General features: G+C 38.3%; 1 protein-coding gene across 1 annotated transcript; it reads left to right on the top strand.

Annotated features, from left to right (window-relative positions):
- Window positions 1–511: 511 nt before the first annotated feature.
- On the top strand, window positions 512–9,539 carry LOC135782942 (membrane-spanning 4-domains subfamily A member 15-like). Its single transcript, XM_065293443.2, has 6 exons — window positions 512–611; window positions 958–1,125; window positions 1,323–1,439; window positions 1,541–1,597; window positions 9,104–9,232; window positions 9,331–9,539. The coding sequence occupies exons 2-6, from the start codon at window positions 982–984 to the stop codon at window positions 9,388–9,390; spliced, it is 507 nt and encodes a 168-aa protein (XP_065149515.2). The 5' UTR covers window positions 512–611; window positions 958–981; the 3' UTR covers window positions 9,391–9,539.
- The last annotated feature ends 2,336 nt before the right edge of the window (window positions 9,540–11,875 follow it).

Below are 11,875 nucleotides of genomic sequence, written 5' to 3'. Positions count from 1 at the left end.
AATTAGCATTTGCTCTCTGTGATAAAGCCTTTACAAAAGCTCTAGGTTTATCTGCAGTTGAACAGTTATATATAAAGCAAACAGCAACTTTGCCTTATTGCCTTATTAATGAAAGTGTGAAAATATTTATTTATGTACAAACTGAAAGAAAAAGACGCAAGAGACAAGGTAAATCAACATAAATGTAACACATTTAATAATATATGTTTTTCTAAACAAGTAATGATCATATAAACTTAAAGACTTTACAGTATACAGTGGACCATTTGTTCGGGAGAGCCATGTTTTTTATTTAAGTAATGGAACAAATCTCTCTTGAGGTCTACAAAAACAGCAATGCAAAAAGTTTTCTGGTTTCATATATTCTTGCATATAGCCTGTGCAAAATGCATAAGCATATAGACTATCATCACTCTTGATGGTCATAATTAGTCCCACTTTGTGGCCAATCTGTCATCTGTATGTAGAGCACTTTGAATGAGAGGAAACACATCAACAGAAACTTCCTGTAAAGTACATTTGCAATTGCCAAGCTCCTTCTTAGTGGTTCTTCGCATCATAAAGATACACTATAACAACAAACAGGCAACATAAATCTCATTTAATTTCAGGTAAAATGTTTTATGCATCAATTAACATTTTGTTTTGTCAAGTTTAATGCTTTATTTAAAAGAAATATTAAAAAGGAAAATACATTTCCCAGTAATTACTGTTTTCAAACATGTTTTAGGCTAATAAGCTAATTATATCAGCTCTTTATGAGTTGTTGTGTACTGCTGAATTTAAAATATTAATTTATTTTTAAATGTGAACAATGATGTTTTCATGGTTGCAGAACTGCAGCACAAGTACTCGCTTAAAATGTTTCTTCTGTTGATTCATGTCTGCTCTGACTCTGTCTTGTTGAAGATTTACAGGAAGATTTGATGAGACTTTTTTCTTATTGTATCATTACAGGTGAAATCCTAAACCTTTGCTAAAATGTCCAGCCAGGTGATCACAGCTGACAATGCTAAAATTGTCATCCAAATAAATCCACAGGTGGCTGAAGGACAAGATAAGAGTAAAACTTATGACAATACACCCCTCAAAAGGTTTCTTAAAGTACAACCAAAGTCATTGGGGGTAATGTATTTTTTTAGCGAAAGCTGTTGAACGCTACGTCTTGAACAATTAGTGGAACTATAAATATGTACAGATGTGTCCACATATAAACTTTAATTTTAAATATACAGTTTGATAATATATTACCATATCAGCTACCAGTATGTGATGTTTATTATAATAAAAAAAAACTAAAGACATATATCTGCTCTCTATAGATTGTGCAGATTATGATTGGAGTGGTAACCTTCTTGGTTGGTATTGTGCTCACCACTGAATTCCGCTATTCTATAATACCTGTCAGTGGTGGTATAACCTACTGGGGATCACTCATTGTAAGTTCAATCCTGTTAATTTGCATTATTGCTTCTGTCTTTAATACTCTCATTATAAGTAGCATTATTAATGTTTAGTATTTCTTCTTGTTCATTCTCAGTACATCATTGCTGGTTCTCTATCTGTTGCTGCGGAAAATAAACCCAATCCCTGTCTGGTGTGTAGTTAAAACATTTTAACTTTACTTTTGTGAGCTCTTGCTGATGTATTTACACATTATTGTTCAACTCTTTGTTTGTCTAACTGGAAGTGGACATGTTTAAATCAACACCAGAAAAGGCAACCACAAAATTTTCCATGGTTTTTGCAACATGTGCAGCCAATGAGTTTAACACTTATCACTTCTTAATGCAAGGAGATATGTATCCTTTTTAAAGGGCCATTTCACCAGTAGAAACATTAATCTTTATTGAAAGTGGGTCAGATTTGTAGTCGAAATGTAACATAAATTTAGAATTTTGTGCCTTTTTGCCAGAGAAAAGACAGAACGTGACTTTAGGGCGCATTTGTATGGAAAACTACAACTCCCACAATGCACCACAATGCACAGATCTGCAAGCCACTCCCATTAATCGGAACGCCGCTCAGATATTGTGTACATAAATGCCACATCAGTATAACAAAGAAAATAGAAACACTCACTTTGTAGTCAGATGTCCGTTTATCCCTGCAGGTTTTGGTTGTAGCTTCCAGTTTTGGATCCTAAAATATGTATCCAGAACGACGATGTCCATATACGGTACGAAGCATGAGTAAGAGCACGCTTCATTCAGTTTCTGATTTATTTTTGAAAGTGCTTGGCCAAACTCTTCTTCCCTAAGAAGAAAATGCCGCATCCTGCACACAAACGCGTCCACTGCACAATATGTATACTCCACAGACACACGCTGGCTTAGCGCTTGTGCTCATAAGCTGAAAAATGTCTGTGAAATAAACATGCCCAAACAAGCGCAAAGTACCTCTCTTTCCCGGGACCATTCACCAAACAAACGTCCATATCCTGATCTGATGCAGAAATGTTATACAGAAAGCACACAGCGAGAGTACAGCCACTACTAGTCCGTCCAAGCTCGAGCCAGTCTGGGTTTCTCTACAGCTGGCCCTCCCAATCAGAAATAAAAAAATACTACTCTGTATAGTTTGACATGGATACTACTTTATGTGGTGTATTTTATCTATAGCATGTTATGTTAAAAACAGTAAAATTATAAGTAAGCCTGATAACTATTTAAAAACTATTATAAAGCAGTTGAATGTTGCATTACATTATGGTTCTAATGAGAAAAATATTCCCGAGCAGCATTCAGCCATGATCACTTTGAGAACTTTTCTTGCAAGGAAGTGGAAAACGTATTTTGAATAACACCACCACGTTATAAATATGTGCTGCGCGCTTTCCTCTCAATAACATAAACACACAACAAATATGACAGCTGGGTAAAAAATAGAAAGATAGCATCTGATCACAGTGATGTTGTTTAGCTCTCTAACTCAGCACTATAAGTCACGCCACGTTTATTGCTACACTTTATGCAATATAGCCTATTGCTTTTAAGCAACAAATAGCCTATCATAACAACCTATAAGCCTACTGTGTAATTGAGACATTAATTTAAGAAATGCATTAAAAGCAGAAAGACATAGGCTATGGAAATATATAGTGGGTTCACTTCAAACCACACCACAGACGTTCTTGGTTTGCTTCTTATTTATTAAATCGAGGCAATTGTTTGATTAAACATTGATTAATATTAAGATACAATTTATACAAAACGGAATTCACTTTAAAGAAAGTCTTTCTACAAAACAAACCTATGCAGGGCTGAGGGCTTGCAAAATCGCTAGCCTGACGTCCCGGGGCTATGGCGAATTCCTGTCGGGCTACAAAAATGTATCTGCGCCCTGCCAGTCGGGCGGAGGAAAAAATATTGTAATGTGTTTGCATTCTCTCAGATTTAGTTAGGTAATTATATTGTATGTAATTCGGCGTCATCTTGTTAGTCATTACTATCCTCACTGACAAGTGAAACTGCCAGGAAATGAAGTGAAAGCATAATTAAACCCATTATTCCTTTCGTGTTCATGCCTGATATGCCCGCTCCTCGGCTCCGCTCTTCTTGCTCTTGACTTGTGCTCATCAAAAATTGAATTAAAAGTTTATTTATTTGTCATCTCGTTTAACCTCAGAGTCTAACATTATTCTAGCAATTCCCTTTTTCTTTCTTTATTTAGTAAGTTAAATTAAATATGTGAGAACGAAAATATATTTTTAGTGATTTGCATGAAGAGAATATGATATTAGAAGCTTCATTTTAAGCATTTAGTAGCCTAATTTATTTAAACACTATAATAGGCTATTTAAAAAAGTATTAGGTTTTTTGTGTTCATTTATATTTCTTGTCACTGTGTGCAGGTTCTTTTTTTGTAGGCTATGACAGCCCAATAACTTTTTTTTTTTTTACCAAAAAGGCATAATTAATGTCACGTTGCATTACAATTTAAAGTATCAATAATGTCAAAAATGTGACGTGCAGTTCGGGTGTGTGTGTATGCTGTTTCAATTAGTGTTCTCACCAATATGCTTGTGATTCCTGAAGTTTTGACAAATTTTATAGACTTGTTATAGTTTCTTATTCAAAAGTGACACCCATAGATTCTGGCCCACCCGGACTTAATCCATGCCCACCCATATGTCACGTTCTGCATCCGCCACTGCTTGGCCCTGTCCCAAATGGCACACTCCGGACTTGTGGACCTCCTCAGAGTCCAAACTTTGATGACATCATGTAGTGCAGACCTTAGGGACCCTTGACGAGACTCCAAGAGGGCGCACCAGAGTCGTATTTTGGAACAGACTTGAGCATCACCCGGAAATAGGAAGAGAAGTTGCCCATCAGTGTGAACTCCTCCCTTCCGTCATCCGATTGGTCTGATTGCTCTTTTGAAAGGACTTCTGGGTTGGCAGAGTGCGCGAAGCCTGCATCAAGGTTTCAAAGGGGGTGCTGATGAGCACACTTCTGAGGATAAAAGTGACAAATGGGACACCCTACAGACTCGCACACTAAGTGAGCACACGCAATTTAAGGCCACAAGACCGAAAGTCCACATAAAGTGTGCCATTTGGGACAGGGCCTTTGTAGTCTTACACCCTCGAAAAAGATCTTTCAGTGACGCAAAATGGCGATTTTTACATCATTGAAAGAAGGAAGTGCTACAATGAAATCTTTATCTCTCCTGTCTCAGGGGAAACTGAGGAAATGATGCACGACCATTCAAAAACATGACTGGGGTTCTATTGATACAAAGCTTAATGCAAATTGGTGAAGTGTCCCTTTAAATCAAGATCTGGCTCATTTTGCAGAGTTAAAAATCTTTACAGCAGTGTACAGCTTAAATTTTCTTGTAAGTCCCTTAAATGCATTTCTCTCTTTAGGTGAAAGCCTCACATGGAATGAATGTCACCAGTGCTGTAACGGCAGGGATAGCCATTATTTTGATGTCCCTACTCCTTTTTTTTATGAGCTATGGTTACGGTTTTAGACTTGAGGTAACCATATTGCTGTTAATGTTTTGCTGCAACACTGTAAATAGAAAAGTTTAGTAAACTTAAACAAATAAAGAAACTAGGTGCAAAGCTTGAGTTTATTCAACTTTAGTGGTTGAAGATGCTCTGACTCAGTCGTCTAGCCATCACAATTTGGCCCTTATCAAAGTCGCTCACATCCTTACGCTTGCCCATTTTTCCAAGTGTTTGTCCTCAATGTTGATGTGTTAGAAGCAGGAAAAATGGTCAACCGGGAGGCTGGGGGGGGGGGGGGTGGTCAAACAAACTTAAAATCAAACTTTTACTGTAGTAATACAGGAGTGTAAATAGCCATTTATCAGATGATGAATATCATTACTTCGCTAAAATGCTGAAAATGTTAAAGTTGAAGTCAACTATTAAAGCATGAAATTACTACCCAGTCTCACGTATATGCGTATAAATAGCACAAAGTGTAAAAATCTTGCAAAACATACGCCAAATTCCACTGTGGCGTGCATATGATACGCCAGTCCTTCCCATTCACTTAAACGGTGCATCTTTTTTTTTCGTTTTATTTATTGGTTTCTTAATTTTTTTCTGTTTTTTAAACCATTTTCGCTTGGGTTTAGGGTTAGATTTTAGATTCCCTTAATGAGGTTATTTAATATACATGTTTCCCCATGTTTTTGTCCATATTTAAGCCATGGTCGCTTGGAGTTGGGGTTAGAGTTGGGGTTTGGGTTAGGATGTCATTTTATATAAAAAAGTAGTTCTTCTAACCCTAAACCCAAGTAAAAATGGTAAAAAATAGCAAAAAAATTGAGAAAACAATAAATAAAACGACAAGAAAAGATGTACTGTTTAAGTGAATGGGAAGGACTGGCGTATCATATGCACGCCAAAGTGGAATTTGGTGTATGTATTGCACGCTTTTTACACTTTGTGCTATTTATATGCAAATCCGTGAGACTGGGCTGGAAATAAATGTACTATGAATCTGTAAATTTGTGTATAATGTGGGTTTATTAGTATTAAATTAATCAAGGTAACCATTCACACTCACACACATGCAAGCACGCACATTCTGGTTTCCATGTTTTTTGGGGACATTCCATAGACATAATGCATTTTATTCTGTACAAACTGTATATTCTATTCCCCTTACCTGCCCCATTCCCTAACCCCAACCATCACAGGAAACGGTCTGATACCTTAGATTTTCAAGAAACATCATTCTGTTTGATTTATTAGCTTGTTTCCTCATGGGGACATCAAAATGTCCCCACAAGGTCACAAAAATACTGGTATTCCTATCTTTGTGGGGACAATTGGTCCCCCCAACGTGATAATTACCCGGCCGCACGCACACACACACACACTCACACACACACACACAGTTAAGTTACTTAATCACAGACCAGAACTTTTTGCGAACGAAGTTGACCAAGCCACGGAAAATACCGGATTATCTGAGCATCATGTTCACGCAAAGCCAGCTCAAATGCGCTCTATCACACAGCAAACAACGCAATTATGAGACTCTGAGAACGATCAAATCACATTAGGTCAAAGACATAAAAAACAATATTGATTCACTTACAACATAAGTGGGAAGGTTTGGGGCACACAGTCCTGCGCCCTAGCGCGGATCCAAAACCAGCCAATTAGAGCTTAGCCTCAGGTCACAAGTTTTACCCTTTTTACTGCCCTACATACACACTCATTTAGGGTGCGCCCCAGACACACAAACATGACACACACACAACAAACTGATTTTTGATTTTTTTTTTGAACAAATTATAACATGACTAACAGTGAAATAGTACAACTAAATGATTTTATTTTGTATTAATTTGCACTATATATTCAACTTTTTGGTAGCACGTTAAAGTAGTTTTCTTCTCTGGCCAGCTTTGGGGGTGGCGCCCCAGCGCCCCCTATTGACCCGCCGAACTGCTGAGGAGCCTTGAGCAAGGATACATAAATGTATCCTAAATGAAAGCGTTTTATCGTTTAAACCTGACAAATATATAGATTTTCACCCGCTTTACATTGTCATGTCTTTAAACACGCATAAATGTTGGTATTACAAGATTTTCTTGCTTAAACACATTTCTTGAAACTATTCCTTATATTTTCAAAGCAGTAAACAAAAATCCATAACGTTTCACCCAATTCTCCAAACATCCTGTTTTCAGGTCTCAATGAAGCTCTACACTTAAAACCATTCACTCTCACTAAAACAAAAACAACTTTTCGCTCAGACATCACATGCAAGCTTTCAAAAACGCACACACTACAACATAGTATTACACACTGGTGCAATAAAATCAAAACAATATATCCAAAACTTGAAACATTGCAGTGGCAAAAGAAGCCAAAAATGTACTTTGTACACTATTTATTTGAACAAGTATACAGACATCATTTACTCCATGCCAATAGTACTACATATACTCTAGCACAAGCAAAACATGAATAGGGTGCTTGAGTGTCATGGTTGCGTTGTTATTTATGTGCGTCATACAAATTAGCTACCTTGTAAAATATGTATACATTCTTACATTAGATATGTATACATTAACACATGGTTAAAATAGCCACGTGAGAGAAGTTAAAACACTTACAGTTTTTCTGAATTGCTAAAACACATTTTTTGAAACCATCACTCATTTTCTCAAAACCTTAAACACAAATCCCAATTTTAAACAAAATTCACAGAACCCCTGACTCTTCTAGCAAAATCAAACAATTCCTTCAAAACCATTTCACTTGTACTCAAAATCAAACTAAGCTTTCAAATCATACACACATAAGTCTATAATATAAAACACTACAAGCATCCATTAGACACTACCTTAAAAAATGGAAAACACAACATCCAGGAGATCTGTTTACAGAAAAATACATGTTTATTGTACATAACAACACACTTGACAAATACTGTTAAAAATCTCTATTACTGTAATCACACAAGTTTAGTTCAGTGAATATAGCGAATACTTTACTGTAAGTACTGCAAGTAATAGTAAGTTTTCAATATTACTGTAAGCAGCACTTGTATTTTGTAAAAAGTCAGCAATCCAAGTGCAAATTTTGCCAATTGCATCGTCTCTGGTGTCCTTTTCTTCCTCAAACTCTTCATCTTTCTCTCAGACTGTTTCCAATCCACACAATTGGTAAAAAATACCATTAGATAAAAGTGTGTAGAATTTTGAGTTGTTGTGTTTACTCGATGATAACGGTGTTTTAGTTGTGTTCAACTTTTGCCTGCCTATGTTTAGCATTTATAAAACAAGTGCATTGCAGTGTGAAATGTGTGTTTTAGTGAGAAGTTTGTGTTTAGAATTTTGCAAAAAGAGTGCATAATTTGACAAATGGGTTTAGGCCACTATGAATTTGGTTCAGAGATTGGGGTTTAGTGTTTTAGCAAATCAGAAAAACTGTAAATATCACTTATTACCCATCTTTTGAAATATGTACAAGTTCCAATGAGATTTTGTTGAGCTATACTGTGTTTGCAAAAAATTGAATCTACCTTAGGACAGCAGAGGTCCTGTTCCTGGAGATACACTTCTGCATACATTAGTTCCAACTCTGCTTCAACACACCTGCCTCTAATTCTAAGTAGCTATGAAAAGCTTTATTAGCAGCTTCAGGTGTTTTTTAATATGGTTGGAGCTAAACTCTGCACTGCATTAGATCCAGGAACAGGGTTGGTGACCACTATATCAATATATTTGTCAGTGAAACAATAGGCTTGTTTCCATACACCAGGGCTTTTCATTTCTGGCACTGAATGGCCATTTCTGCTGAGTTTAGTTCCAACCCTAATTTAACACACCTTCCTATCATTTTCAAATAATTCTTTGATAAGCTTCTTCAGGTGTGTTGGTTTAGGGTTGGAGCTTAATGCTTCAGGACAGCGGCCCCTCAGGACTGGAAATGAATAGATATGTCATACACCCATGTTTACTGTATATGCACATTTTGGGATAATTCATAAAAAACCAGGATGAAAACGGCAAGATTCGCCGTTTGTAGTTTACTAGTCTCCTTAAATATAATGTTTAAAAACTCACCCACTGGATGGGATGTTAGGAACAATTTTCTTATGTTATACTGGATATTTTGTAGGTTTTAGCTCATGGGATCGTCGCAGTTATGCTGGTTTTCTCCATCCTTCAGTTCATCATCTCAATCTGCATCTGCAAAACCTGTTCCTGTGATGCAAACCCACTCGTGATCAGTAATACAATAGACCTGGTACATAATTTATTTGTGGTGATGATATGACTACAGTATAAGAAGGGTTTGATCATAACAAGCAAAAGTTTAATAAAATTGGACATTTCTCTTTTCAGATGGTTTTAGAGAAAGAAGCGTCCCCACTTAACATGCCACAACCACCAAGGAGAAATTAGCAGAATGCAAAGAAAATACTTAAGGTATTAAGATGGAGGACAGAGGCCTTTTGTAATAAAAAAAATTATGTGGTTTTTATTAATAAAATGAAAGTGCTAATACTGATTTTGTGGACTAATTATCGTAACACGTCTTGTCACTCCACAGAGACCATATGACACATTTTGTCATAGGGATTCCGTGGTCCAAAAGTTGTCTATGACTTTTGTGTGTTTCTGTCAGGACATACTACAGTAAATGTGTGGATTAAAGGTGCACAATACAAAAGGTAGTTTAAATACACTTTCTTAAAATACTAAGGAACATACAGGAAAACAGAAGAAAATAACTCGCACATGTCACAGGTCGGGGCGGACCCGAGATAGCTAAAGGGTCACGCCCCTTCCTAGTTCCCACCTCGAGGAGGTTCCCAAAGTCACCCCAATGACCAAACCAACACAATATTAAAATTTAACAACTTTTATTAAATATTAAAAGGTAAAGGGGGAGTGGGGAAGGGGCAATTTAAAATGTCTCTCTTTCTCTCTTCCTTCTGGTTTCATAACTGGATTCCACGAGACGCAGGGGGGGTAAGTTAGCATTCATAGAAGTGCGTGACTCACAGACTGGGGCTTTCTGGTATCTCCACAGGTTCACTGAGGATGGGGTAAGTGGTCATCACATAGCATATATTATTCACAACTTGGGGCTTGAGATCGTTTGGCATAGGGTTGCTAAAAGCAGAGGTAAGTTTGCATTCATAGAAGTGCGTAACTCACAGACTGGGCTTTCTGGTTTCTCCACAGATTCACTGAGGACAGAGGTAAAGGATCATCACATAGCATACAGTACTCACAACTTGGGGTTTAAGACCGTTCTGCACAGGGTTGCTAAGAGCAGAGGTAAGTTTGCATTCATAGAAGTGCGTAACTCACAGACTGGGCTTTCTGGTTTCTCCACAGGTTCACTGAGGACGAAGGTAAGTGGTCATTTAATAACACACATTACTCACAACTTAGGGCTCTGGATCGTTCCACACAGGATTTCTAGGAGCAGAGGTCAGTTAGCATTCATAGAAGTGCGTGACTCACAGACTGGGGCTTTCTGGTTTCTCCACAGGTTCACTGATATTACAGGTAAGTAAATCCTCTCCACTGCGCTTGTCAGTTCGACGTGTTGTCATTTCCACACGGAGCCTCTGGGATGAAACAGTCTCTATCTCCGAGAGAAAGCACAGCAATACACTGCAAGCTTCAGTGAAAATACACAAATTGAAAATCGGGGCTCACCCACAGCATCACACACACACACACTCGTTGTGAGGTAAGGACATAGGCAGCTAATCCCAGGTTCCTCCTGCGGCTCGTCGGCCGAAATTTTCCAACACAAGGGAAAGGTGGAAACGATTACTTCTGGATTCGTTCTTCATATACAGTAGACGTCCATCAGCTCACCCACGCTTATTCCTCCGGTGGGGCCGGAACTATAAATAGGCACTCCAAACACGCACAATAATTTCACCTCTGCAACGGATGTACAATATCCAGCTGTTCTCACATGCCAACTCGTCTCATGTTGCTTTCTTCACCCAGTTATCCTCACATAAATTCCTCCTCACGGTAAACATTCACCTCTTCCTGTTTCCTTCTTCCCCAAGGGAAATAGATCATCGCTCCCCAGCCTAAAACACAGCCAACCGTACACCAACACCGGCACCACAGAGAAGCACTCCAGTGCAGTGTTCCTTTAATTCTCACGCTCCGTCCTTTTCGCCTCCCTTGGCTGCCGCACTCTTTCCTTCCGCTATAAGCGCTTTGTGGATCGACGGCGCCCTCCGGCTCCTCCAAGGACGGAGCGTGTGATCGAGTCTGCCCTAGGCAAAAAGGAACTCGTGCCTGCAACACCCCTTCGGGCTTCTTCGGGCCTCTTTTTATGTGCGTTGTCTCTATTCCCTCCTCCAATCATGAATTCCCAGCTTGATTCGTCACACCTGTTGCTCGTTTGTCCATAATCTGAGAGCTAGGAAGACCAGGAAATAACATTGTGTTTATACACAGAGGTCTGGCAGGAAACCATCTTCAAGTGGAACCAATCTCCTCTGCTTTTGGTTCCGCTCCATTATAGTCACCCTGTGACACACACATCTAACCCAAAAAGCAACCATAAATGAAACAAGGACAGACAAAGAATTAAGAGTGTATATACAAGAGGCTTAACAAGACACACGTGAACATAATGGGTTGCTAAAGAAAAAGGTTAGGACAAATAATGATAATTGTCAACTCAAATAAACAAGAAACACAAGGAAACAGTTAAACAGAACACGAAACAATGGGCCCTATTTTAACGATCTGAAACGCAAGTGCGAAGCGCAACGCGCAAGTGAGTTTGTGGGCGGATCTTGGGCGCTGTTGCTATTTTCCCGGCGTGAAAAATAACTCATGCGCCGGGCGCAAATCAATAAGGGGTTGGTCTGAAGTAGGTTCATTATTCATAGGTGTGGTT

This window comes from Paramisgurnus dabryanus, chromosome 5 (genome assembly GCF_030506205.2).
Source record: "Paramisgurnus dabryanus chromosome 5, PD_genome_1.1, whole genome shotgun sequence".
Lineage (NCBI taxonomy): Eukaryota > Metazoa > Chordata > Actinopteri > Cypriniformes > Cobitidae > Paramisgurnus > Paramisgurnus dabryanus.
This window is presented reverse-complemented; position numbering and strand designations above follow the sequence as displayed.

Bases quoted from the DNA above. Each gene is read 5' to 3' on its own strand.
- LOC135782942 (XM_065293443.2), top strand. From the start codon at position 982: ATGTCCAGCCAGGTGATCACAGCTGACAATGCTAAAATTGTCATCCAA. The intron at 1,126-1,322 runs GTAATGTATTTT...TGCTCTCTATAG, and splicing joins TACAACCAAAGTCATTGGGG to ATTGTGCAGATTATGATTGG. The intron at 1,598-9,103 runs GTGTGTAGTTAA...GATATTTTGTAG, and splicing joins ATAAACCCAATCCCTGTCTG to GTTTTAGCTCATGGGATCGT.